The following is a 27,900-nucleotide window of genomic DNA, read 5'->3' on the forward strand; positions in this document are numbered from 1 at the left end:
CCTCCGCGGACCCATAAACCCCCCCCAAGTTCCCGCCCTCGGCCGTGCCCACGGAGCCCCGCCCCTTTCCGAGTGTCCATCAAAACTCCGCCGATGACGTTAATACAAGCCACGCCCCTCGGTGATGTTAAGCCACGCCTCCGCCCCGCGCTGCGTTGATGAGGCCCCGCCCCCTGTGACGTCCCGCCCAAGCCCCGCCCCGCCCGTGCCGGTGCCGCCGGCCGTAAAGCGCCGCCGCCGCCCGCCCGTCCCCGCCCCGGCGCTCGCTGGCCATGTTCGCGGCGGCCGAGGAGGACGACGCCGATTTCCTGTCCCCGGCCAGCGGGTGAGCGCCGGGGGCGCGGCGGGACTCCCTCCCCGCCGCCAGGTGGGCGCGGCGGCTCGGACAGGCCGCGGGGCCGTGGCCCCGGTGAAGGCCCGCGGCCGTGAGGGCGGGCAGGCCGTCCTCTGTGCAGCCGGGCCGGGGCTGCCCTCCTGTGACCGAGGCTGTGCCCCGCTCCTGACCCGCTGCGGGAGCGCCGTACGGGCAGCCCAGGACGGGTCCGGCTGTGCCCGGGGCGGGCTCTGGGGGTTGAAACCCCGCTGGGCTCGGGGACCCTCCCGCAGGGGGAGGCGGAGCCGCTCCGGGGTCCCGGGGCAGAGCGCTCGGTGTTCGCAGTTCAGCGAGCAGCGGCGGGCAGTGCTGGCGGAGCCGCTCCGGGGTCCCGGGGCAGAGCGCTCGGTGTTCGCAGTTCAGCGAGCAGCGGCGGGCAGTGCTGGCGGTGCCGCTCCGGGGCCATGCCCGGGGCTGGCTCCTCCCAGGCCGCTCCCGGGACCCCCCCGGGTCGGGGCTGTGTGCGGCACATCCCGGGTTTGGATCGCTGACTTGTTCCTGCTCCAAGAGCTGCAGTTCCACTCCACACCCCCTTCCAGGAGCTTCTCTTATAAACTAATCCTCTCTATAGGAAGTTTAGTTATTTTTTTAAAGGACATTCACTGGCAGTGGTGTCATCTTTTGGTTTTTTATTCCCTTGCCCCGTGATATGAGCAATAGATTGAGTAGAACTGGCCTTGAAGCAGTGAAATTGCAAACAACGTGTCCTGACGGAACCTCCAGCATTAAACCCTCTGCCCGTAGCTGGGAGAGCTTCTGCCATTTTAAAACTTAATGGGAGAATCTGTTTCCTGGACGTTTAAAGACAAAAAAACTCCAGGAGGTGAATGGTGGTTTCTCTGTCACTCATTATTTTGGCTATTGTAAGAATCAGCTATTTTATGTCAAGCTAGTTCTAGTCATTGCTTCAATGTAACTTCTATTTTTTTGTGTAGTTTCAGTTCTTACGCCTTCAGTTGATTTTTGAGGAAATGGAACATAACTTAGCTACTTTCCCAGCATCTTCATATACAAGTTCTGCCTATTCAAAATTAAATGGTTAATTAGCATAAAGCAACTTAACCTGCAGCCCCAAAGTGATGGCAAACACTTTGTATTTGATCAAACTTCTAGTTAAGGGTGTGCATTATGTATAATGCCCTGTTAAATAAGGTTTAATGGTTTTATTTCCCTTTCTAGAGCCAGATTAGCCTCTCTCTTTGGCCTGGATCAAACAGTCTCAAGCCAGGGAAATGATTTCTTCCAGTTCACTGCACCAAAGCAGCCCAAGAAGGGTCAGACAGCAGCTGGTGAGTAACTGGGCTTGAGCATGGGGAGCACACTCAGCAGCACGTGTGTGTGTGTGTGTGGGGAGAACCCTTGTGAGGAGCAGCAGAGCAAACAATTCCCTGAGCTTCCTTCAGGGGTGTTTTCCTCCTGCACCTGGGTGATTTGCAACTCAAGTTTTTATTTCTCTGTACTCCCCACTGGGGTTGTTTCTCCCTGTGGGCAGGGGCATGCTGTGCTGGTGTCCCCAGCCCGTGCTGTGCCTCTGAGAGCTGTCCCTGGTCTGTGTCCCCACAGGGCAGCCCCAGAAGGCGCCGGCAGCCTCGGGAGCCCCCTCGGTGCTGGCGGCCACGGCCGTGCTCGCCTATCGATAGTAAGTGACTGCTGCTGGTCCCAGAGGGGAGTGTTCCTGCATAAATGGGAAGAGACTCTGGTTTTCAGCCCTGTCTGCATGGTGGGAATGCTGCAAGGCACTGAAGTTGCTGCTCAAGAGCAGTTTCAGTTGCTGTGCTGCAGCTCTGGTGGCGCAGTTCTGAGATAAAGAGCGAGCTCTGGGTCTGGCTGGGCCTGGGAGCTCTGTCCTGGCTGCTGGGCTGGGATCCTGCTCTGTCAGATGCCTGTGGTTCATGCACTTGAGAATTGAGGCATGAGCAGAGTGAGAGCACTAAAACTGTGTGATGGGGAAATGTTTCAGCCCAGGATCTGTGAGAGGAGTTTTGAGCTCACTCCACGATGTGTGCTCTTGCCTGAGGGCAAGCAGGAATGTCCCTAAGCTAAGCAAGACTGCCTGACATTTTATACCTGGGAAAAGGGATCTGAACTCTAAAGAATTCTGATTTAGGGGCAGTTGTGCCACTGAATGTCTCCCTTATCTTCCAGTACAAATGGGCAATACTTGAAGCAAGGCAAGTATGGAGCAGCTGTAGTGGGGAACCACACCACCAGAGAGGTGAGAGACACTTCCTTCCCTGGCTCTGCCCTGCTGAGGGCTCACTGCTGTGAGATGGTGTTTTGGTGAGCTCTCAGGTGTTTTGCTTTTGGTGTTGTTCTCCTGCTGCCTTTCTGCCCCCTGGGTTTTCCTGGGGCTCAGCCACCCACCATGGTGACATCTTCCTTTCCTGCAGTCTGAGAGTTTGTAAGATCTCTTACAACTCGTGCCTGAAATAGTTTGCAGTGTTTCTGGCAGTCATTTTGGTATTTATTCAGAATGTCTTTTACAGATGGATCATGCATTTGTACACATGGAAATGGATATAAAGGAAAGTTCTGTCCAGCAGTACAGAGATGCTTTGCTTAAGTTCTGTTTATTTAGTATCAAAAGCATCTTTCTTTCCCAAGTGTTCCTTGAAGAACAGAGAACTGAGGTGCCCAGTAACTTGGTGTGTTTGAAACCTACTTTGAAAACTCTCACCCCTCCCTGGTGTTGGTATTTGGGATGTTTCATATCCCCCAAGTCCCCATTCATGTCTCACTAAGTTGCTTCTTCGGCAAGAACAAAATAAATCTTAGTTTGGTAACTGAATTCCTGAGTCAGTGATGTGGGAAGTGCTGAGCTGTTGTTCTGGGGGGGACAGGCAGGAGAAAGCTGAACCAGCTTTCCTCAGGCTGCCTGTGGGGTCTCACATCCAGCTGGGAGCAGTCACTGGGTCACTCCCAGCTCACCACTGAGCTGTGTGCAGTGCAGGTGCACAAAGGGAAACACATTTCCATAATAATTATGTTTAGTAGAGCCAAATATGTCAATAAAGCTCATATCTGTGTTGTTTAGTACTTGGAAAACTCCTTCCAACTCAGTGTGTTGTGTCAATAGGTTGATGCAAAGATAAAAGATTTCACACACAAACCTCTTGAGGGAAAATGCCTTTCCCAAAAGGGTGGTCAGGGCCTGGCACAGCTGCCCAGGGCAGTGGTGGGGTCCCCATCCCTGGAGGGGTTTAAAAGCCCTGTGGATGTGGCACTGGGGGACATGGGTCAGTGGTGACCTTGGCAGGGCTGGGGGGGTAATCTTGGATCATTCAGTCTCTTCCAACTTAAATGACTCTGGTGGTTTGATGCCATGTGTGGTGAGTTCTGTGTCTGGAAGGATTAGTGCACCCTCTTTTTCCACTGTAACTGTGAAAAATGTGGAATTAGTTAAAGCACGTTGTTTATTATAAAACAACGAGTTTGCTTGCTTGGTTGCTGCAGCTGAATAAAGCCCTTGAGAATAAATCAGTTTTAATAAGTGTCACAGAACTGTATGAAGTATTTTTGCTGTGATATACTTGACAAATAAATACTGAGCCTTAGGCTCTGTGTGTGACAAAGCACCTTAGAATTGGAGAGGTTTTGAGCTCCTGTTTTTCTTCTTTTTCCTTGTGGAATCCAGTACAGGATCCTCCTTTACATCAGCCAGCAGCAGCAGATCACCTCTGCAAGGATCCACCCAGGCTTTGTGCTCACGGTGAGACTCTGGCTTGGAAAAGCCTTTTTTGATCACACCAAACACAAGTTTGGCTCTAAAATTCTTCCTTAAGCTTTGGCTTGTAACCTTTGAGATCAAACATGTGAGTGACAGAGCAGGAGGTGTCCCAGTGTGACTGTTCCCCTCATGGATTGCACAAGAGGCTGTGACAGCTCCCTTTGGCTGACACCTCCTCAGGAGATTTCCAAACCAAGGCTCCTGTAGGAGGTAAATTATTACCTGTGCTCACAGAGATGTTTGGGGGTTGCAGCCCTGGATAAAACCAGCAAAATTCGTTTTGCTGAGAATTTGGAGTTAAGTGTCTGAGAGAATACAAGTGAGTAAGCAGAAGGAAATGACAGCAAGGAAATGTTTTCTCTCAGAAAATTTGCACTCAGCATTTTCCTGCTGTTGAGAACAATCTGGAGATTGTGAGCTCTAAAATGGAATCTCTCAGGAAGTTGGTTTCTGCCAGTTTTACAGAAAATTGATGTGATGGTTTACTGTTCTTAGCTTGTCATCAGATGGCATCAAATTTCTTTGTATGAGAGATAGAAATTTCACTCTAAAACAATGCAATTTCTGTCCCAGCTTAGACCTTGCTCTCTAGTTTTTTATAAGCACATTCTTGAAAAATTAATGGGTTTTATAGTCACTTCTGATACATGGGTTTAGAAGTGAGGAAGAAGTGATTTCTCCAGCTGATTCTGGAAGCCTAAATACAATAAACTATGACATGCAAATTACTCTCACTTAAAAATTCTCAGTACATATCAAAGAACCAGGCTTCAAGGGAGGTTCTGAAATCTTTCACCTTCATGTGTGAACTGCAGCATGTAGGCAGCACTTAATATTTGCTCACATATTTGAGTTATAATAATTCTTCCATGATAAAGAGCACATAAATAAAGGCTAATTTTGAACTTGGGCAGTAAACAGCAGTGTTCTTCCTGCCTTATTTCAGTAGCTCTTATTTTTAAGCTTCTTTTGGATGTGGGTTTTGAGTTCATTTAATGGCTAAGATGGAACTGATTTGCTCTCCCACAGGTTCAGCCCAACAATTACAGCACGTTCTATGATGATCAGAGGCAGAACTGGTCCATCATGTTTGAGTCAGAAAAGGCAGCAGTGGATTTCAGTAAGCAGGTAACTGCTCCCCTCTGGGCCAGCCAGTTCTGATGGTGCTTTACAGCAGGGGTAAATCAAGCTTTGTTTTCACTGGAGTTCAGCTTTGAGTGCATAACTGTGATGGAGACAGATCTGAGAGCAGCCTGCCCTGAATTTTGTTCATTAAAGCAAATCTCTGTGAGGCTGGGAGCCTGTTGCTTCTCAGGATTCCCAAGTGCTGCACATCAATGGTTCTGTAGAGCAGAGGGTGTTCATTCAGCACAAGGAGATTTGTGTGTTTCTGGGAGTGCATTTCTAATGTGGGCTGGATCAGCACAGCAAGGAATGCATCAGATTGATGAGTGGGACTTGTCATGAAAGGCCAGAGACACTGCCAGGCTTTCCCTCTGCAGGTGTGCATTGCCAAGTGCAACAGCTCTCCAGCCCTGGACTCAGTCCTCTGCCAGGATCTCCTCCTGGGAGAAGGGCAGGGGGTGGAAGGAGGAGACTCCCTGGAGGTTGCCTATACAGGATGGCTGTTCCAGAACAACGGCCTTGGACAGGTAAGGACACCTCTGCCACCTCCCACTGCTGAGTGGGACAGTCCTGGCAGGAGCCTGCTCATCCACCATAGTACTGGGGTTGATGTTAAAGTGTACTCTGGGCATTTGGGGCACTGTAAGTGGGGTCATCTGTACTGCCTATAGAATATCAAGGGATTCTGGTCTATTACAAAAAATATTCCTCACTGAAAGGGTTGTTGAGCATTGGCACAGGCTGCCCAGGGCAGCAGTGGAGTCACATCCCTGGAAATGTTCAAAGTCCATCTGCATGTGGTGCTTGAGACATGGTGTGGTGGTGAACAGGGCAGCACTGAGGGAATGGTTGGCCTTGGTAATCTTAGAGGGCTTTTCCAACCTTAACATTTCTATTATTCTGTTATGTTCAGGGGAAAGTGTTTGAAATGCTTTTAAGCTTCTGTGGGCTCTCTCACACATGAATATTTAATGCTGTGCTTTGCTTGACCCAGCCCTGTCCTAAAGCAAATCTGAGTCTCCAGTTATCATTCACTTCATGAAATTGTACTTCAAGAAATGAACTAAAGCTCACTCTTATGGCTGGGAATTAATTTTGATAGCAGTGGGATGGGAAATAGCATTTAGCCAGAGGTTCTAGGAGTTTATGGAATGTGTAAAGCAGCATTCAGAATCTTGAAGCAGTTGGGAAATCCATGTGTTTTGTGTTCTTGTTCAACTCTCAGGTGTTTGACTCTAATGTTAACAAAGACAAGCTGCTGCGGCTGAAGCTGGGCTCTGGAAAGGTCATCAAGGTACAACTTCTGGCACTTTCATCACAATAATTCAAGCCTCAGAGCTTTGTGTTACTGCAGATCTTGTTCAGGATTCATACTTGCTGTTTCTGTTTCATTTATTGGCAAACACTCTGTGACAGTGACTCACTCAAGCTTTGCACAATAGAGCCCAGTCTCCTTTTCAACATCAGTGTTGGACAGGAGTTGCTCTCTTTAGTAAAAAGGAAACTTCTGTTTCCAGGAGCTGGGGTTTTATTGTCTTTGTTTTTCCTAGAAGTCATTTCATCCACTCCCTTGTTCTTGGGGAACCCTATTTCTAAAGGAAACAATTTTTCATCCAGGTGTTGTGATACTCCCTTATGTTATCCCATAAAATCAGGGTTTGAGTCAGAGATGCTTTTGTTCAGGTCACTTCCATGACCTGAGTAATTCATGTATGACCTGTATAATTCAAGTATGACCTGTTACAAGTTGTCTTTTATTGAAGGTGTGCTATTTGTCTACTTTGTTTTATCCTGTTCTTACTAATTTTGCCTGGCTGTTTGAGCCATCCTGTTCAGTGCTGGCATCCCTTGGGCAGTTTGCATTGCTCTGACTTCATGTCCCTCATTACAACTATATTCTTTGGTTGCCTTGTAAGTCTAACCAGAGCAATTCAGATCTCTTTGGAGTCCAGTTCTTCCCCAGAATACTGAGTGAGTTTGCCACTGTGTGCTGCAGCTGCATCTTTACTCTCAAGTTAACACTGGGATTTACAACTGGCTGCCAGGATTTGTGGCAAGACAAAGGTTTAGTGCTGCACATTGAAAATAAACAGGATTTTGCAAGAATCTCTATATGCTTTCGAACCTGTGGGGTAAATAATGTCACTGATTTAAATGTGGCTCTCTCTTCTGTTTCCTGTGCACACCAAAGGGCTGGGAAGAAGGAATGCTGGGCATGAAGAAAGGAGGGCGAAGGTTCCTCATCATTCCTCCAGCCTGGGCCTATGGGGCTCAGGGCGTGGCTGCTCGAGTGCCCCCAGACTCCACTCTGGTGTTTGAGGTGGAGCTCAGGAGGGTGAGTGTTTCCTGCCACATGTTTGGTTTCCATCTGCTTTGTGTCTGCAAGGGGGCAGCCTGCTGGTGGTGTGAGAACTCCAGCTCAGAAGCTGTTAGAAACCTCAGCAAGATGTGTATCTTTAATTCAAACAAACAAACCCAAAAAAGAGCCCTAAACCCAGAAAATCCCTCAAGGCTGTTTGTCTGTTGTAACTGTCTTGGGATCTTTTAGCTGTCTTATTTGTGAGTCACTTGGGAAAACAGAATATTGTGGGAGGAATGAGAGGATGTAAAGACTCAGCTTCCCCAGCTCTGAATCAATTGGCTGCTTTTCCTTGAAGTGCAGGAGCTCCACAGGCGGTGGCATCACAAATAAATTGATGGCAATTTTTACAGGAACCCAGAAAACAAAAATATTTTTTTAACTTCATGCTTTTTAAGGTGAAGCTGGCAAAGGAGAGCTCTGGTTCAGATGGGCTGAGTGTCAGTTCAAGGGATTCTCCTGCACCTTCTCCAGTTCCCAGCTCAGATGGCTTCTCCTCAGACTCTGCTTTAGTGCCTCCCTCCACCATCCCTCCAAAGCCTGGGTAAGAGGCAGCATGGCCTGAACAGCTTTCTGTGTTAGTGCTGGTGGTGCCCACCAGCACTGATACATCATTTGGCAAATGTGGGGTCCCTGTGCCAGCTCAGTGCCCTCCATGTGGCAGAGCAGAGCTTGCCAACAGGACTTGCTGGAATTTTCTGCCTGAGTGCTGACTTCCAAATTAAAGTAGTTGGGATGGGCTCCAGTGAAGGAAATCATTCCAGCATTCCTGAGATCCAGTGGGATTGAGCTGTGTGGGTGCTGCTCTAGCAGCTGTCTCAGCTGATATCATTGGCATCAGTTTGGACCTTCTCAGTCTGCACAACTCCCTGAAAAGAGGGTGTAGCCAGGTGGGGTTGGGTTCTTTTCTCAGGTAATTTACTGGGGAAAGGAAATCATATCTTAAGTTACTCCAGGAGAGGTTTATGGTGGATATTAGGAAAACCTCCACTGATAGAATGGTCAGGCATTGGCACAGGTTGCCCAGGGTGGAGCTAACATCCCTGGAGGTGTTCAAAGAATGCAAATGTGGCACTTGGGGATGGGGTTTAGTGCTGAACATGCTGGGGCTGGGTTAGTGGTTGGTGACTCAACCTTAGATGTATTTTCCAACCTTAATAATTCTATTCCTAATAGTTCTGTTCCTGAAATTAAAGGGGTCATCACCCTTTTTAGGGAGTCCAAGTGCTGCTCTTGTTGCCATAAGCAGTTCATTGGACTTGGTTAAAATTATTTATACCAGAACATGGTTGTTAAAGCAATCAACAAAATTATCTTGCTATAATCAGCTGTTCCAAGGGGCCACAGTGGTGTCCTGAGCTTATCTACAGATAACACTGCAAAGACTGTTCCAGAAGTGTGGGCTAAAGGAAATGCTCATGGTGTGAGAAAGCAACTTCCCTAGGGAGAGGTGTATTTAACAGTGTTTATAAATCCAGAGTGTTGGCTCCTGAATTGCTCCTGGCTGATCTCCCCTCCTGTTGGCTTTGCAGGGAGCCAGCTGTCCGGGCCAAGTCCAACTCCATCAGTGAGCAGCTTGCAGTAAGTGCTGCCTTCTCCTGACTTGAAGCCTGACTAGAGAAGTTTATTTGCACTTTAAGCATTGGGTACTGCTGAAGATAAAGTGAGCATCATGCAAGACACTGGAATGTTCACCTTACAGCAGCTTAGGGCCTTGATTTTGTAGGAATTAATGGTTGGACTCCATGACCTTAAAGATCTTTTCCAACCTTACCTGTGATTACCAGGACCTGAGGACCCCCAGCCCCAGTTCCTACTCTTAAATGAAAGTGACTTTGACCATGTGGATGCTCACAAGGCTGGTTGTCTTTCAAGATAAATGGATAAATTTAAAATAGATAACAAAGGCATTGGGATATTCATTAGGATATTCATCCCAAAGGCATTGGGATACTCGACCCTGTGTCGAGTACAAGTCTAACAAACAACTTTTTTCACTTTGCTCCCTGTGCTGATGCTTTTCCTTTAGTTTCTGGTCATTCTGCAACAGCAGTCATGGACAATCATCTTTCCCAGAGCTGCATACAGTCATCTGAGTTGCTTTAAGTGATCATTTGAGACCATCTCCCACCTCAGACCATTGCCTGTCCTCCTTTCATGCTCCCAGCCCCTAACCAGCCAGTCCCTCCCTCTGTCCAGACAGTTTATAGAGCTGCATGAGAAGACTTTGTGCCTCCAGACAGAAAAAGCTGCTGAGCAGCTTCCTGAGCTCACACATTTTCTTGTTGGTGTTTTGTGCAGGGATAGATTTTCCTCTGTAGTGACAGCACTGTCATCCCAGAAAGAGGATGTATAAAACAAGCCAGATTAACAATCCTGGTCCTTGAAGACCAGATTTTCACACAACCATTGAAAAATTGAGTCGAAATTCAGTCTGAGATTTAGAAGTGTTTGTAATACCCCAAAAGCCTGGGCTGAGACAAAGGGAGAGTAACTAAATGTTTCTTGTAGAACCCAGATGTGGCAAAGGCAAAGCTGATTTCTCGGATGGCCAGAATGGGACAGCCCATGCTGCCTTTCCTTGCTGGGACAGCAGGGAGCCAGCTGGACTCCAGTGACTCAGAAATAGAGGTATCAGCCACAGCAGGGTGACTCCTTCACTCCTTTTCCTGCACTGGGGGTTGCTTGAAGTGGGATCTGGAGCAGTGGCTCTGCCCTTGTCCAGGGAAATGTGCTCTGGTTCTGTGACAGAAAGGTCCCACTTGGGTTCCTGGGGTAGCACCTTGTCTCAAGTGACCTTGGGCCTTGTTCTTTGGTGTTTCTTGTAACATGCAGAAATGTTTTTAGGATCCCAATACTCTGAGAGGGACAACACAACCAGTGGCTTCAACCAGACCCTCCCAGCCAGCCCAGGCAGTGCTGCCCACAGTGTCCACACAAGGTAACGTGCTGGGGAGCTGCTGCACTCCCTTTCCACTCCAGGGGGGCTGGGGGAACACAGGATTCCTTCCAGGAGCTGAAATATCAGCTGGAAGCTTCTGATAAGGCTTGCTGAGCCACTGGAGCACAAGAGAATCCTTGGAGTGTTTCTTCCTTGTGGTCCTGTGCTTGAGGAAGAGCCTGAGCTGTCCTGTCACTGGGCACTGAGATTGGCTGTGGGATTGTAAATGGAATGTTACAAATCCTCTCCCAGTGAACAGTACTTGTAGGAATGATGGAAATCCAAGTGGAGGAAGGGCAGCATGGGGCTGGATGTGCCTTCCCATGATGGAATGGTCACATCAGCTGCTGGTCAGCTGAGCAGCCCTCAGAGTCAGTCTGAGTCACACCTTGTGTCAGTGAACTTCAGAGCTCTCTCTGTTTGAATGAAAAGAGGTTGTTTAAGTGGAGCCAGAAGTGGGATTTCTGTGAAAGTTACTCTTTTCTTGACCCATTATCATTTGCTTGACTGGATTTAATTTTCACAAGGTTGCAGACAGGCTTTTGTTAAACTTTTGCCTATTCAGTGGTTTGGTTGTTGATGGGGTTTTTTTTGCCATTTCACACTGTGTGAATTAAATTCTTTTGAGCTGTTTTATTGAGCATTGCTGAATTTATTTCTTCCCTTTCAGTACCTCAAGCATCTGGTGCTGCACCTTCAGTATCTTCTGCTGCTTTAATTCCTGCAACGATCCAGCCCCATTCAGCTCTGCCTGGAGGAGCACAAGGCTTTCAGGTACTAAAAATGAAATCAAGGAGAATATTGGCACTTCTGTCCTTTCTCCTGAGTCTTCTCCATTGCTGGGAGCAAGGACTTCAAAATAAGGGTGAGAATTCCAGGCTGTTTCCTGTGACTCTTGGGCATTCTCAGGTTTTCACCATATGCCTCTTGAAATTTATTCCAAAAGGGCTTACTTTCTGTTTGTGATGGGTTCTTAAACTAAGGATGAACCAGGCTTTGTTAATACCTGGTTTTGTAGTGGATACAAATAAAACTTTCAAGTTCCTCAGCAATGAGCAGTAAAGTTGCACTCAAATTGTGCTGTGCTTTTTGAGCCCTTTTAAGGAAATAACCTTGTGTTCAAATTAACATCAGAGGGAGCTGTTCACATGCTGATCTGACTCTCACAAATGTAGGATGACAGTTTTGCTGAAATTTGAGTCAAGGTGGGAGCTAACTAACCCTCAAAAGAAGTGTTATTTTCCTTTCACAATGACTCCTGTGTATTTTGACTTTCCCACTCCTTAATTCTTGGATTTTTTTCTTTCCAAACATCATCCTTGCTCTTGGGCTTCAAAAAATATGAAACTGTGAGGACATGGGGAAACAGCAAAACACTCTAACCTCTTGAACTTGTCCTGCCAGGCATATCCAGGAGTGGCATTTGCTTACCCCCAAACTGCTGCATCTGCCTCTCAACTGCAGCCTGTGGGTCAGATGTATCCTGCTCCTTACCAAGGTATGTTTTAAAGGGTATCTGCTTCTCAGAGGGCTGCAGCTCCTGCATAAACAGCTGGTGATGATGATTTATGGTTGTGGTACCACTCTGCTGTTTCACAAATACTTATTTTTTAATATCAAATAGGGGCAAGCACTTCCCAATAAACACTCATCTCTTTCTTACCTTGAAGAGCTTTGTGCAGTGTGAAAGGGGCTGGAATTTGTGTCTTCCTAAGGCTGGGTATTACTAAAGGAATGGTAGATGGTGCTTCCAGTTATAATTAAAACTACCAGCCAGGGAGAGAATTGAACTGGAAAAGGCAAAACCTAGGAAGGACCAAAGGCATTGAAAGAACCATTGAGTCATCCCAGTTGGTGAAGTCTTGAGTGAACTGAGCCTTCCTTGGAGCCTGTTTTTGCAGAAGCTGACCCTCACTGCTGTGGTTTGATTGTCCCTCTGCTGCTCTGGTGTGTCTGGGGGCTTTGCTGTTGAGCTGAGCTGTCACATGGCTCAAGAATTTCCTGTACTCAAACCTGCCTGAGTTTATTTGGGAAATACCTACATTATTCATTTTCCAGATACCATGTCCTTTTAATTTCTGGGCTTTGCTGGTGGCAGGCTTCATGCTAGCCAGCTTCTGCTGTGTCCCTGCAGGTATTTCCCCTTGTCACTGTAAATTCTCTCCTTTCCCTTCAAGCCCCTGGAGATGTCACTTCCTTTTTGATGACAGAAGCTCGGCAGCACAACACTGAAATCCGACTGGCTGTGAGCAAAGTCGTGGATAAAATGGATCACCTGGCTGCCCAGGTATGGATCAGATGGATCACCTGGGTAAAATGGATCACCTGGCTGCCCAGGTATGGGTAAAATGGATCACCTGGCTGCCCAGGTATGGATAAAATGGGTCAGATGGATAAAATGGATCACCTGGCTGCCCAGGTATGGATCAAATGGATCACCTGGGTAAAATGCATCACCTGGCTGCCCAGGTATGGATCAGATGGGTAAAATGGATCACCTGGCTGCCCAGGTATGGATAAACTGGATCAGATGGGTAAAATGGATCACCTGGCTACCCAGGTATGGATCAAATGGATCAGATGGGTAAAATGGATCACCTGGCTGCCCAGGTATGGATCAAATGGATCAGATGGGTAAAATGGATCACCTGGCTGCCCAGGGATGGGTAAAATGGATCAGCTGGGCAAAATGGATCACCTGGCTGCCCAGGGATGGATCAAATGGATCACCTGGCTGCCCAGGACATTTCTACTCTCCAGGTGTGCTGAGAGCAGTTGGCTCTATTTAAATGCCTGCATACAGTAAATGAGTAAAATTCCAATATTATCACACCTTCAAGTGGCAGCAATTCAGCTGCTGTGTAAAAACAAAGCTTAGGCTTGGGGAAAAGTGCTGCCTTAATGTCTTGAATATCATGTGGTGCATAGCTTGGGGGATTCCCTGCCCTCTGGGAGGTGTCACGCTTGATTCAGTGCCTGTTCCCTACAGCTGAGCAGAAGGAAGAGTGAAATGCCTCTTTGCACATGTCTGACTCTCACCTACACCCATAAATTGATTTCAAATGGCTTAAGAATGGTTTCTCCCTGCAGGTGGAGGAGCTGAAGAAGCAAAGCAGTGCTAGCAGCTCCCTGCTGCCTGGCATCTCCTCTGTCACCATGGAGGCCTCCATGATCATGAGCAACATCCAGCGCATCATCCAGGTGAGCATGGGCAGCTGCTGTCACTGCCACAGCACCTGGGGCTCTCATTATCCCTAAGGAGAGCAAATGTCCAGCCTCCCATGGCTTCTGGTTTTGTGTGGTCACAATGAGGATGAGACTTAGAATGATTTCCATCCCTCTTTCCCCCTCCAAAAAGCTCCTCTCAGCATTTTGGGGTTTGGGTGTTTTCTGAGTCAGAGTTGTGGGTATTTAATGGGCTTTGACAAAAGGTTTGTGTAGGAGAAGTTCAGCTTCTCAAGCCACTATGGATTTAGCCCCCAGCCTTCAGCTGAAGTTCACATTGTAGAAACCACCTGCTTCTGCTATTCACCATTTAATTTTATGCTTTGAAGCCTTCCTAAGCAGCAGCCTCAAAAACTTGAGGTTTGTGGGTAAAGAAGTCAACCAGACACAATATTTTCCAGAATGTGATTTGGCAGCCACTGTCCTGTGCCAGGATTCTGCTGAATGTGGCAGGTGCCTCCCTGGGCTGCTCCCACAGAAGGGATGAGCCTCACCACTGTCCTGCCTCTGTGCAAATAAAGGTCTAGGAGCTGCTGCAAGGAAATCTGAGTGAGCTGAATATTGATGCTGAGCTGTGCTTTAGGAGAATGAGAGACTGAAGCAGGAGATCTTTGAGAAGAGCAGTCGGATTGAGGAGCAGAATGAGAAGATCAGTGAGTTGATTGAACGTAACCAGAGGTAAGGGCTGGGAGCCTCATTGCATTCCAGACTCTGCAGCTGACACTTGGGCATAACTGAGGGGGATTTGTTAGGAGACAGCCATATTCTGATATTTTGATTTTTTTTTCCTAATGTATTTAAAGTGTGGTATTCCTCCCACCTTCTCTGCAGGGCTTATCCCCAAAATTTTGGTTTATAGTAAACATGAATGTGTAAAAGGGGAACAAAATCCCTTTTTCTTTTCCCTCAAGTGTCTGTGAGCACACTTGCCCTGCTTCTGGGAGTTACTTTATTTTTGCTGGCTTTTTAGTGAGGTGAAGAAATTGTAGGGGTTGTGGTGCCCTTTGTGAAGTTCAGGTGCTACCAAGTTACCAAAACTCTTGGAACATGAAACATTTTCAGAGAGGTGAAGCACTTATCCCAGCTGATAAGTAGATCAGCCCTCCCACCCCTCTGGGATCAGCACTTCAGATTGTCTGGGACTTGTCATGAATTCAGCACAGACCTCCTGTGCTTTGGGATGTCTCCTTTGCTGTGTGAGCCCTTGGCTCCTGGCCCTGTGCTTGCAGCAATCCCACAGAGTCTCCCTGTTCACAGGTATGTGGAGCAGAGTAACCTGCTGATGGAGCAGAGGAACCACTCCCTGCAGACCACAAACGAGAGCACACAGGCAAGAGTGTTGCATGCAGAGCAGGAGAAGGTAACAGTGCCATGAACAAAGCCAGGGTTCTGCATTAAAACAAGCTGAGGCCTTGTTAGTCAAGGCAGTTTTCTTAGAAGGCAGCTGCAGTTCTGAATTTTGTTTTGAGGGAAAAAAAAATGGATGTTTTGATGGCTTTCATGACCAAAGCATCACAGAGATGTAACCATTTTATGCTGTCATAACTTTAATGTTGTTACTTTGTAGGAGAGTGTCTGATTTATTGTTAACTGTGTAGACATGTGGCCAGTGTGTTGTGGAATTTTGTATCACAGGGCTTTTCAGGGCTTTTGAGTTGGAAATACTTCAGTTATTTAGTTGCACTGATAGATGCAGAAGAGTTTTATTCCTTTTATATAACACAGAGTGAATATGGATACAACAAAAAATGTATTTCCTACTGGAGTTTCTTCATTGCACTTTTGTGATTTTTTTTTTTTAATGCTAATCAGAAGCTGTTTGTTTCTCCCAGTAACACTCTGTGCTTTTATGACAAGAGCTGTTGGGAAATAGCTTTTAAAGCAGTGAAATGCATTTCTGCATGGCTGCATACCCTGAACCATCCCTGCAGGCCAGCCTAGGCCAGGAGTGCTGCTCTGGCTCTGCCATTGCATGGTGCCTGCTCTGCTTCCTCAAGCATTGGTTTCTTAAATTGCACCAAGTCCAGTCTTGCTCTGTGCTCTGCTGCTGAGCTGGCTCTCTCCAGTTGAAATGTGAGGTGACAAATGCTTCCTCTGTGTGAGAACCACAGCTTGGTGCACCTAAAGCTGAGCAGAACTGCAGCTTTCCAAAGGGTGGTCAAGAGTAGAGCAGGGAAGGGCTGACAGTGCTGAGAGCAGGCAGGGAAGGAGCTGCTTTTCCACCCCAGACCCACAATATGTAGGAGTGTCAGAGATTCTAACCAGGAATAAGTCAGACTGAAATAATAAATTGAATTCCCTCCTCAGTGAGGACAGCATCCTGCTGGTACAATGAAACCTGGGGAGGAGTCATCTTTTGGAAGTACAAGATCCTCAGGAATCTTTTGGGCCTCATCTTGAGCAGGACCCCCCTGGCTGAGCAGCCAGTGCCCAGGGATGATGTTCCATGGACAGGCTTCAGGCCAGGAAAGCCCTGCCCTGCACTGGGAGATTGCCCCTGCTTCTGTGGGAGTACTGACTGGAAATATGAAGGCTGGTGTTCCTTCCTCTTCCCTTTGTCTAACCCAGCTTACCCTGGGCCTGCAGTCCCTGATTCCCATGGGAAGAGGATTGATTGGAAGCTGTTTGCCCATTGTTTACACACTGATTTACTCACCATTTATTTGGTTGTACCCAGGGTCACTGAGGTGTTGGTTACTCACTGCTTTAGGTTGTGGATCTTTGGCCCTGGCAGAGCAAGTCACAAGTTTAGGTGAGGGTTTGTGACCCATAAATAATTCCCCAGCTCTCCAGTGCAGGTCACAGCCAGGACTGCTCCCAGCTCTGCAGTGTGACATACCCTAAGGTCACCTTTAGTGTCTCTCTTTTTACATCAGGCTTCACTCCTTTTCCTGTCTAAGCTTTTACAGTCCTTGGAGTAATTTAAAGGCTTCTCTGGCATGCCTTAGGCTCCTGTTATGAAGCATTTTGCTTTTCTGCTGATGAATGCCTCTGCCTTTCCAGCTGTGTTGTTAACCCTTCCTGTTTCCTGTTGCTGCTTTCTCTTCCCAGCACATGCTGCCAGTGGATCGGGGCTGGGACCAGGTGAGGCAGTGTCTGTGACTGTGTAGCTGCTACATGGGTGTGCCCTGGGCAGTGCCAGCCCAGCTTCCTCTTGAGCTAGAAACTGATTGGCACGGAAAGAATTGTCTCAGAGCTCGAGTGAGCACAGATCCCTGACTGGAAAAGGGCTTTAGAAGTGGCAGTGTCTCCCCACTGGCCCCCTCTTTCTCAGGGAGCCTTTTCCAAGAGTTCTCTCACATTGCTGCTTGTTCCCTCCCCATGGAGAGCAGGATCACTGGCAGAGCAGGTACAGGCCACCCAGGATTCCTGAAAGCTGGAGCTGAGCTGTGGACATGAAGCATCCCCTGTAGAAACTTCTGTCTAGTAACACTTCCTGCCACAGGGTCTCCTCATTTTGTTTTCTTTATTTGCCATTAAAGACAGAGGCCAGGGTTAAAATAACCTTCAGGTGTCCTTAGCTGTGCCATGGGGTTTGGTTTTAGCCAGGAGTCAGTGTAGCAGGGGAACATTTATGGAAGCACAGGAGGAAAGCAGATCTGGTTTTGGCCACTCTCTGAAATGCTGCCTCCTCTGTAGAATGAGTGCTGTGGTATCCCAGCCCTCCAGGTCAGCACATCCTCATCATCACCATTGCTGGAACAATTTGCTCACAGTTCTTCTGTGCCAGAAGGTGTTGGTCCTCATGTGGAGGGAATTCTCTGAGGGGAATAAAGCAGAGAGAAAATCCAGTTCTCCTGACCTTACCTGTTTCAAGAATATGAAAAATCTGTTGGGAATCTCAAAATAGGCAGAGGTGTGGAAGGTGTTTAGGGATTCCCTGTGCAAATTCTGTCTTTGCAAGCATCCTCTGAAGTTTGTGTGTCACTCAGCAGGATTGGGAATGGGACTTTGTGTCTGTCTTGATGCCTTGAGCCCCTGCTAACATTGTTTACAAGTTGTCTAACAAGCTGTGCTAGTGCCTGGTTTTGGGTGAATCACTGACTCTCAGCAATCCTAAACCTAAACAGGTCCCCAAATGACTGAGAGCTGTGCTGGGAAATGCCAGCCTTGCCCATGGGCAGCCAAGGTGACCTCGTGCTGTGTGCTCTGGGGACAGGCTGCTCTCCTGGCTGGGACCAGCCTGTGTTTAAGTGGCTCTTCAGTGATTTGTAAGCTTATGGAAGACAATTATATGTGGGAGCCCAGACTTTTTACTCAAATAGATGTTTTCATAGCCTGAAAACTGAGCAGAGCCACTAGGCACTGGTACCAGGCTTAAACCTATTTAACCTTTTCAGAAAAACTCACTGGGTTTAGCTGATGTGGTGGTGAGGTTGTTGGTGGCCTCGTGCAGATTTCTAGTCAGCCTGGACAAAACTGCCATGGCAGAAGAGTCACTGTTGCCTCCTCACTCTGGAGATGTCCTTGATATCCAGCTCTTCCTGAGAGAACAATTCTGCTGCTTCCTCACACATCCCTTTTCTTCCCTCCTCCCTTTTCCTGCTCCATTTTGTGCTCCAGGCCAAAGTTGCAGAGGAGCTGGCAGCTGCCACAGCCCAGGTTTCCCAGCTGCAGCTGGAGCTCACTGCCCACCAGAAGAAGGAGATGGACCTGAGGAAGCAGCTGTCCTGTGCTGTGCAGGATGCAGAGAGACAGGAGGCACAGCTCAACAAGCTGCAGGCACAGGTGGCAGGTGGGAGCCTCCTTCATGTCTCTTTTCTTTGATAAGTTGTAGTTTTTTCCTGTCTTCTGGGGTATATTCCTGCTTTCCCTAGGATCAGGCACAGGGGATGGAAGGATATGGTTGCATTGAAATATCTGAGGGATGTGCAACCTTGTCAACACTGAAGGCAAAGTGGGATGACTCAACAAACAAAATCATCCTGTTCCAGGGATGCCTTTTGTAGAACAATCTCTTGGTTTTTCTGTCCAACATCCTGTAGAGCAGCCAGAGATGCTGAGATAAACATGAGGTGTTCATTCATTCCTCTGTGCTGGGCACTGCTGTGGCCCCACCCTGAACCTTGGGGTCACTTCTGGACCCCACATGATGAGAAGGACCTTGAGGGGCTGGAGCCCCAGGAGAGGCTGAGGGAGCTGGGCAGGGGCTCAGCCTGGAGCAAAGGAGGCTCAGGGGGGCTCTTGTGGCTCTGCACAGCTCCTGACAGGAGGGCACAGCTGGGAGGGTCAGGTTCTGCTCCCAGGGAACAGAGGAGAAGGAGAGGGAACAGCTCAGGCTGTGCAAGTGGGAATTTAGGTTGCATATTGGGAAAAATGTCTTCACAGAAATGGTTGCAAAGCACTGGAACAGGCTGCTCTTGATAAACCCCAGTCCCCACTGCAGGCACAAGTGGAGTTGCTGAGTGCACTGTGCAGGAGACTCTGTTCCTCCCCATCAGCCCCCAAAATGTGCTCCCCTGCAGTGGGGTTTGCACCAAGCTCACAGGGAAATGGGGGTTTGTTTGCAGAGCTGCAGGAAGCCTCTCAGGACACTCAGAGCAGGTTCAAGGCTGAGAAGCAGAGCCGCAAACAGCTGGATATGAAAATTGCAGCACTGGAGGAAGAGCTGGCAGACCTGAGGGTGGAAAAGGAGACTCTGGAAAGGGTATGGCCAGTGCCAGCAACACAGTTTCAGTTGTTTACTGAAGGTTAACCCAAAACCCAAAGGTTCTTGCTATTAAATATGTATGTTAAGTAAATCTTAACTCATCTGCAGGTTGGTGGAGCCTTTGTGGTTATGTTAATTCATTTTTTAAAAATTCTTTTATTGATTATTATTTTTATTAGTAATTATTATTTATTTAAATCGAATAATTATTTACCTATTGATTTTTATATTGCTATTTTTATTATTACTTTTTGATTTATTATTTACTTATTGCTTATTGTTTATTTTATTAGTCATTATTTAATTTATTTACTTTTTTTTTAATTATTTATTTATTTATTTAATGTCTTACCCAGTAATGTGTCAACCTTCCTTACCTCTGAGATAGCCTCAGCTTGATTTCAAATGATGAAGTTCCCTGTCCAAAGGGAATTGGACAGAATTCTCCCTTTTCTCCCTCAGGCAGAATTCTCCTTCTGCCTGAGGGAGAAAAGCTGCTTTGGTGCAGTCTGGCCTGTTGTGTGTCATGTTCTGTGCTGCAGAATCTTGCAGAGAGGAAGAAGAAATCACTGTCAGAGAGAGCCCAGGCAGAGGAGGAGATGGAGGAGATTCGCAGGTCGTACCAGCAGGAGCTGGACAAGCTCAGGCAGCTCCTGAAAAAGGCCAGGACCTCGACTGACCAGGCAGCAGCAGAGCAGGTGGGGACCCAGGGAGCTGCTGCTCCAGGTCTGGAGGGCTTGTGGGAGCCTTCAGGTAGGAAATAATGTGAAAGTGCTCAGCTAGGGGAAGAATGAAAGGATTGCCTGCTTGAATTCTTGGGTTAGTGTCAAACTGGGGAAAGGAGAGGCACCAAATTGAGATTGTAGTAGAGAGAAGAATGTGGGACTTGTGAGGAGTGAAAGTTGTTTAGAATTGTGCCAAGAGGTCTGAGATCTGAGCCAGATCATCTGGCCTGCCTGGGGGGTTGTGGCTGGAGCTGAAGTGGGAGGTGTGGGTGTGAGCTGGTGGCTGCACTCTGTCTGTGGGTGTCCAGCCCTGGCTCTCACCTCCTGTGCAAACACAGATCTGTGTGTGTGTGTTCCTGATGGTCTCTTGTACCCTGGGCAGCTGTCAGTGATCCAGGCAGAGCTGGAGTCCCAGTGTGAGGCCAAGTGGGAGCGTGCCCTGGCCTCAGCCAAGGAGCAGCACACCCGGCAGTGCCAGGAGCTGTGTGAGCAGAGGGACTCCCTGCAGCACCAGCTGGCCCAGCTGGAAGAGAAGGTAAAGATCTGTTCTTCATTGCTGTAATGGGCACTAAACACCAGCAGCTGGAACCAGCAGTCTTCTCCCACCAAACTGGGGCTTGACTTTAACTCCCTGCCTGTTGTGGAGCTTGATCTTGGCCATGTGCAGGGCTTGGGTTGGGTTTATTATAGTGGAGGGAGAGCCAAGGTGCTGATAGTGCTGAACTGCAGCAACAGCTACAACTTCCACTTCCTTGCACTGTCCTGAGTGGCTGCTTGGAGTGGGTGACACTGCCAGGGGCTGGACCTGCTCTGCTTCTTGTGTTTCAGCTCACAGCTCTCAAACACTCGAAAAAAGCAGAGGAGCAAAAATTGTCTGAGGCTCAGCAACGTTTGGAGGAGCTGGAGCCTATCCAAGAGAAGGTAAAGGAATAACACAGCAGCTGGATGGGAACTGGAGTGCAGGGAACAGCAGCCTCAGGATAGTCCAGAATAATGAGGATGGGAGTTCCAGAATATGGTGGGGAAGGAATAATTTTGTGGGGAAGGAATAATTTTGAATAAGAACAGGCCCAGCCTTTATCTCACTGGGATCTCAGTGATGCTGCACCCACCTATTCTTGGTGGCATTTGAGGAGCTGATGACACAACTGTGACTCTCCAGGGCTGGCTTGGCTGTCCTTATTTTTGGTGCTGTTGCTTTCAGCCAAATCTTTTGTGCCATGCTTAAAGCCCCTCTCAGAGTTAGTGCCTCACTGCAGCCCTTGCCAGGTGAGCCTGGGTGGGGCTGTGCTGTGGGGGCAGCTCTGAGGGTGCCTCTCTCCCTCTCCCCTGGCAGTTCTCAGCCCTGCAGGCAGACATGGGGGCACTGAGGGCTCGCTACGAGGAACGGCTCCGAGAGCTGCACCAGGATCAGGATGGATCCTCCCCTGCAGACTACACTGAGCAAGTGAGCTGGGCCCTCAGGACTTCTCCTTCCTCAGCAAATGCATTTACCTTGAATTATTTCTCTTTGAACTGACATAAGAAGGAAAAACTTCATTTTCTCCACAGAGCACTGGGCTTGTAGTAACAGTCCACAGAGGAAGAAGGGGTGGGATATTATCCTAGAGTCATGGGCACACAGAATGGTTTGGGTTGGAGGAGACCTTAATGCTCATCAATTCCATCCCCTGCCATGGCAGGGACACCTCCCACTGTCCCAGGCTGCTCCCAGCCCTGCCCAGCCTGGCCTTGGGCACTGCCAGGGATCCAGGGGCAGCCACAGCTGCTCTGGGCACCCTGTGCCAGGGCCTGCCCACCCTCACAGGGAACAATTCCCAATGTCCCATCCAGCCCTGCCCTCTGGCAGTGGGAGCCATTCCCTGAGTCCTGTCTCTCCATCCCTTGTAAAGCCTTACTCCATCTTCCTGCAGCCCACTTTGTTGCCTAGATTATATTTCTTATTAAAACTCTACATTTGAGGCTTAGATTTAAAAATTTAAATAAGAAAGAAGTGCAAGTCTGCCTTGGCTTTGTGCAGCCTGCCTCAGTTTGGGGGGATAAGTTTGGGTCACATAGAGTGGTCTGGGTTAAGGTGGCCTGATGTGGTGAGGAATTTCTGGTTTGGAAAGTCAATTATTTGAAAAACTACCTGTGTGTGTTTGGATTTATTGTTCCTTCCCTTGGAGAAGTGCCTGGTGTTGAGTGCTTCACGTGCTAATGAGTTGTATCTCTGTTTCCTGTCATGCTGTTTTGCAGGTAAAGAAGATCATGAATGGTGTGTTTCAGTCTCTTCGGGGTGAATTTGAGCTGGATGAGATGTACAGTGGCAGGACAGTCCTGGGGGTGGTCATGAACACTATCAAGGTATGGCAGTGTGAGAGGAGAGAGAGCCTTGGGCTGAAACCTCCCATCTGTGCTGTGAGACTGAAATAACTGAAGGAGGATTTGTTGTGGGTGGCAGAGCAGCCTGGTAGGAGGAGGTGATTCAGGGATCTGGCATGGTTTGTATTTAGGGTGTAATTGTGTTCTCTCTACTCCCTTTTCCAGACTGTGACACTGCAGCTGCTCAACAGGCAGCAGGAGAAACCAGAGCATGGCAGTGAAAATGAGGAATGTGGCACAGGAGCAGGGAGACAGGAGGGATCACCTGGAGCAAGGACTGAGCACAGAGAGGCCCTGCAGCACAGCCCAGCCCAGAGCCCTGCAGCCCCAGCTGACCCTGGGGGAGTGACCAGAGGCTCCCTGCAGCCAGGCCAGGCTGCTCCTCACCCTGCTGGGCCCACAGCTCCTGAGGAGACACTCAGCAGTGGGGTGGCAGAGGAGGAGAAGGTTCAGGAGGAGCATCTGCCTCCCACAGCTGGTTCCAGCCTGGATGCTGAGAAGGAGCCTGTGCTTGCAGGACAGCCTGTTCCTGGGCTGGAGCAGGGGCTGGACAGTGTTCCCATCAGGAGGGCTGGCCCAGAACAGGATCCCTCTGCTGTGCCTTCTGTTCCAGGAGCCAAGCCAGGAGAGGGGGATGAGGCAGCACCTCCAACTGTGGAGCAGAAGGCAGAGGAGGCTGGGGGAGGTTTAGAACCTCCTCCCTTTAATGGGGAGGAGGAGAATGGCACAGACCCATGGGATGGAGCTGACTCTGAGCAGGAACCTGCCTCAGTGTCCAGCAGAGCAGAGCCAGGCTCAGCTGTCCTGGGAAAAGCTGCAGGATCTCAGGAACTGGGCTCCAATCCCAGGCACACAAATTCCAGGTGAGGGGGGGGTGCTGGGTGCCAGGGTCAGCTGGGGCTGGGACAGCACAGGCTGGGGCTGCAGCCCCCTCATGGGGCTGGCACTGGGTGGCACAGACCAGGCTGCCCAGGGCACACTGCACTGGGAGCAGCCCCAGAGCAGCCTGCTGTCTGCTGGAGGCAGTGGAGAACATTCCCAGGGGTTGTGCAGTTCCTCTGCAGTGATCCTGGTGCCTGTCAGGGCCCAGAGTTGCCTTGCACTGCTGAGCAGTACCTGCCACAAAGGCTTCCCTCCGTGCCAAAGCTTTGCCATCTCTCAGCAACAGAACTTGTAAAAGCAAATGCCATCCTCTGAGAGCCAGCTGCTCATTCTTTATCTCCTTGCAGCCTCTTTGAGGATGACAACTTTGAAACAGCATCTCCTGAACCACTGGAGCGTCTGGTTGCTGAGGAGGAGGAGGAGGAAGAGGAGGATATTGATATGGTGGTGGTATGTATTTGGGTGTTTGCTCTGACCTGTAACATCCTCCCTGTGGCAGGGGGGGCCTGGCTGAGCCCAGGGTTCCCCATGCATTCCCTGTGTAAATCAGGAGTATCTGGGGTGGGTGACTGAGCTGGGAGGGGCTGGCTTGGCTGAGGCAGTGGTGACAGACTCTGCTGGCATGAAATCTGTGGGACTTGCCAGGTTAATTGAAGGCTTTTAGTGTTTGGCCCCTCTCCAGTCCTTTTTAGCCTGGAATCATAAAACCACAGAATCCTCAAGGTTGCAAAAGACCTTTAAGATCATCAAGTCCAGCCATCCATGTAGCACCATTCACCATTGAACCATGTCCTCAAGTACCACATCAACCCACTTTTTGAACACTGCCAGGGCTGGTGACTCCATACTGCCCTGAGCAGCCTGTGCCAATGCTTTACATTCCTTCCCATCAAGAATTTTTTTCCTGCTATCTAATCTAAACCTAATCTGAACAGCAAACCATCACATGAGAAATAAAAACTCGGGTAATGAGGCTTCTTGTTCCCAGCTCTCCTCAGAGCTGGCCGAGATTGCAGAGCAGTTTGTGTGGTGATAAGGAGATGCCAGGAAGCTGCTGGGGCTGAGCAGTTTCCCTCTGGTGTGCCTTGCAGAGCATGAAGGGGCGTCCCCCTCCCCTGCCGCTCTTCGGTGATGATGATGAAGATGACCTGGCAGCAGGGGGCTCTTCGGCCACTCGTGGGTGTGCAGGTGACCTGGCAGCAGGGGGCTCCTCTGCCACTCGTGGTTGTGCAGGGGACCTGGCAGCAGAGGGCTCTTCCTCCACCAGTGCGTGCTCAGACGTGTCACGCTGAGCTGCCGAACACTCTGGGCTTGGGCTGAGTGCAGGAGCCACCCCCTGTCCCCCTCCCCTGAGCCCTGGATTCATTAATCTCAAACCTTTTGCAAATAGGAACTTGGTGAAGAGCTTCAGCAGAGCAAGTCTGGCAGGAGCCTGCAGTGGCAACATCCTGTTCAAAAATCAGACTAAAATCTCCTTCCCCAGTGATGAAGTCTTTGGATGTTTCTCAGTCCCCAGGTGGCTCTCAGGGACTCTGCACCCTCTCCCCACTGTCTGAGCCATGTGCCACTGGAGGTTCCCCCAGGAATCCCAGTCAGGTGTTCCTGTGAGCCCCTGGGGGCTGAGGTGGTTCAGGGGGGCTCTGCCTCAGCTGTGGCACAGGAGCTGTGATGGTACAAGGAGCTCAGTCCCTGCTGTGTGTCAGACACAGCTCAGCTCCTCCTGAGCCCAGAGCTGAGGAGGCTTTTGCTGGCTGTGTTTCCCTGTGGGAGCAGCCCCCCAGCTCTGGGCTGGGCTGTGTGGTTGGGAAGTCCTTCCCCACAGCCCAGCCCCTCTCCCGTGCCTTTGGCTGTGCTGCTGTTCAGGTGTGACCATCCCAGCAGCAGTCAGGCTGTACAGAGGGGCTGGGCTGGCCAGGCTGGGGTCTCCCTGCACTCTGAGGGGAAAGGAGTGAGGACAGAGCTGGGCAAACAGCCTGGGGCTCTCACAGCACTTTGATTCTCCATTCATGGGCACTAACACAACTTCATCCCAGAAGTCTTTACAATAAACCCCTGCATAAAATCAAAGGACTTAAACTAACTCTACTAATTCTATGGTTTCATTTCTACACCTGCCTTTAAAGTCTCTGACTGGAATCAGATATCTGTCCCCCTAAAGATATTTCTTGGGAGGAAAACACCCAAAAGAACACTGGCTGTTGCTGTTGGGGTGTGGCAGGTCCCTGTGCCCCATCCTCAGTACCACAAATTGCCAAATGCAGCTGAAACTGGGGCAGAGACCAAAGCCTGTGACAGCCACCCTGCTGCTGTGCAGGGTGACCTGAGCTGGGCCTTCCTGGGCATCACTCAGTGCTCAATGTGAGGGTGTTTGGAACTGGATTTGGGGGTGCTTGTGCTGCTCTGAGTGTCAGTGCCCCTCATGTGGCCTCTGGACCCATCCATGCAGGGTCCCAGGGGTGATTATTGCTCATAATAACAACTTCCACTTCTCATTCCCCATTACAGATAGACACCCTGAGGGATTTGCATTTCACTTCTTGGACAATAAAGTGCAATTAAACCTGATTTTTTGCTTGTGGTGGCTTTACTTTAGTCTGGCTTCATCTACCACCTGAAAACTGACTTTGCTCTGACTTAAATTTGGCATAATTTTATTTAGAAGCTGTTCTCTGTTCTTGTTGTTGAAGCCCTCTCCTGGGAAAGGAGAGAAGGTCCCTTTCTGTTGTGGCTCCTTGTGCTCTCACATTGGATTGGGTTGGGGTGAGAAGCTGGAGCACAAAGAACTTTGATGGTCACAGAGGGCACTTGCCTGGTTCCCCTCACATTTTAGGGGAGGGGATCTTGGGCATCTCCGGGGCTTTGCAGAGCCCAGTCCCTGCTGAGCTGCGCTGGGGCTGCAGAAGGGTTCAGCTCCTCTGTGCCTGGGAGCTCTGAGCAGGGATCGGGGTGCCAGAGTTGGGATTGAAACTCGTTTCCCCCACACCCCACTGGCGCCCAGCAGGTACCACACCCCCTTCCCCACCCCGGCCTGGACTCGGGATCGAAATTAACCCTGTCTGTGCCTGCGGGAGCACCTGCCTGGGGTGCAGGGGGCAGCTCTGGGTTTCCAGAGGCAGAGCAGCCCCGGGGAAGGAGGGATGTGCCAGGGCCCAGGAGGACGATGCTGTCTGAGGGGCTGTGCTGGGGCTGACCCTGGTCCCAGCTGAGTTCCGGCCTGAGGTGGCTGAACCGCAGAGAACTTTGCTGAGGACCGGGAAGGAGAGGACCCCCCCGCTCCATCCTGGTGCTCAGCCCCTGCCCTGCCTGCCGAGGCTCAAGGACTCACAGAGAAGCTGCGGACGCGGCGCTGGACCCATGGCTGGCTTTAATGTCTGGTGTGTCTGAGGGGCCGAGCCCGATCCCGGCTGTTTCATCCTGGAGCCCGTCCCCGGCTGCCTCCTCGCTCTGCGGACACGCTCCGGGCTCTCTCCTCCCTGCAAAGGCCTTGGAGTGGCCTTGGAACAGCTTCGGCCCCGGGCAGCGCTGCCCGCGGGACCCTCCCGCCCCTCACGGCGCCTCCCGCCGAGCGGGCCCGGAGCCTTCGGGACGGAGCGAGAGCACGGCCGGGCCCCGGGGCAGGAAAGCGCTGTGTTAAGTTAATTTTTAAAGAGTCTGACGGCCGGGGGCTCTCGTGCGGGGCAGCCGAGCGTCCTGCGGGCCCCAGGGCTGGATCCAGGCGGGTGCTGAGCCGTGGCCGCGGCCCGAGCAGTCCCTGACCCATCACCGGCTCCATCCACCGGGCTGGGAGCCCCGCTGCGCCATGCGGACCTACTTGAGGAAGACGAGCAGGAAGAAGGTGGAGACGATGAGCACGAGGATGCCGGCGGCGAAGCCCAGGCGCAGGTTCTCCATGGAGGCCAGCGGGGGCTGCGTGTCCAGCAGCAGCCCCCGGCCCAGCAGCCCCAGCACGAAGGCGTGAGGGGCCTCGGAGCCGCGGCGGAGGCCGCAGGGGGACACCGAGCTGCTCACGGCGAACACGGGGGCGTGGGACGAGCACAGCGCGGCCACCGAGCGCGGCGAGCCCTGGCCGGGCTCCGGGGGGGCACCGCCGCTCTCCGGCTGCCGCTCTCCCGGCTCCGCCGGGGCCGGCTCGGGCAGCAGCGTCACCATCCTGCAGAAGGGGCAGCTGACGAAGGCCACGCTGGCGGCGCGGCACACGAGCCTGCGGAGGCAGCGCTGGCACAGCGAGTGGCGGCACGGCAGCTGCTGCGGGCCCCCCCCGGGCCCCCAGTACGCCTCGTAGCAGATGCCGCACTCCCGGCCGGGCTCGGCCTCGGGCCCCGCTGCCATCGCGCTCCGCGGGCACGGCCCGGCCCCGCCGCTTTTGAAGGCGGGGGGCGGCGATGGCCGAGCCCTGGGAGGGCTGAGGGGGCCGGGGCCACTGCCCCCCCCTGAACTTCAGCCTGGCCCCAGGGTGCTCGGCGGGCGCTGGAGCGGCACCGGGAACAGGGAACGCTCCTCCTCCACCGCAGAGCTGCTGCTGCCCCTAA

The 27,900-nt window shown here is 50.5% G+C and overlaps 1 protein-coding gene across 3 annotated transcripts; it reads left to right on the forward strand.

Annotated features, from left to right (window-relative positions):
• The first annotated feature begins 229 nt into the window (after nt 1-229).
• On the forward strand, nt 230-25,936 carry FKBP15 (FKBP prolyl isomerase family member 15). Of its 3 annotated transcripts, XM_058038292.1 has the most exons (30): nt 230-325; nt 1,553-1,662; nt 1,937-2,012; nt 2,519-2,588; nt 4,008-4,082; nt 5,130-5,228; nt 5,603-5,752; nt 6,451-6,519; nt 7,417-7,560; nt 7,983-8,128; nt 9,117-9,165; nt 10,096-10,215; nt 10,432-10,525; nt 11,196-11,299; nt 11,930-12,023; nt 12,703-12,812; nt 13,616-13,726; nt 14,334-14,428; nt 15,008-15,110; nt 16,802-16,834; nt 18,314-18,485; nt 19,261-19,397; nt 19,943-20,098; nt 20,508-20,660; nt 20,954-21,046; nt 21,462-21,572; nt 22,364-22,471; nt 22,655-23,352; nt 23,719-23,821; nt 24,463-25,936. In XM_058038292.1, exons 1-30 carry the CDS (start codon nt 273-275, stop codon nt 24,661-24,663), a joined length of 3,837 nt encoding a protein of 1,278 aa, XP_057894275.1. In that variant the 5' UTR covers nt 230-272; the 3' UTR covers nt 24,664-25,936. The 3 variants fall into 3 exon arrangements, with proteins under 3 accessions (XP_057894275.1, XP_057894276.1, XP_057894277.1); XM_058038293.1 differs by lacking the exon at nt 16,802-16,834; XM_058038294.1 differs by lacking the exons at nt 21,462-21,572; nt 22,364-22,471.
• The last annotated feature ends 1,964 nt before the right edge of the window (nt 25,937-27,900 follow it).

This window comes from Melospiza georgiana, chromosome 20, assembly GCF_028018845.1.
Source record: "Melospiza georgiana isolate bMelGeo1 chromosome 20, bMelGeo1.pri, whole genome shotgun sequence".
NCBI lineage: Eukaryota > Metazoa > Chordata > Aves > Passeriformes > Passerellidae > Melospiza > Melospiza georgiana.

Excerpts from the sequence above, each read along its gene's own strand:
- FKBP15 (XM_058038292.1), top strand. The coding sequence starts at position 273 with ATGTTCGCGGCGGCCGAGGAGGACGACGCCGATTTCCTGTCCCCGGCC. Across the intron at positions 6,520-7,416 it reads GCTCTGGAAAGGTCATCAAG|GGCTGGGAAGAAGGAATGCT; the intron begins GTACAACTTCTG and ends TGCACACCAAAG. Across the intron at positions 21,047-21,461 it reads TGGAGCCTATCCAAGAGAAG|TTCTCAGCCCTGCAGGCAGA; the intron begins GTAAAGGAATAA and ends CTCCCCTGGCAG.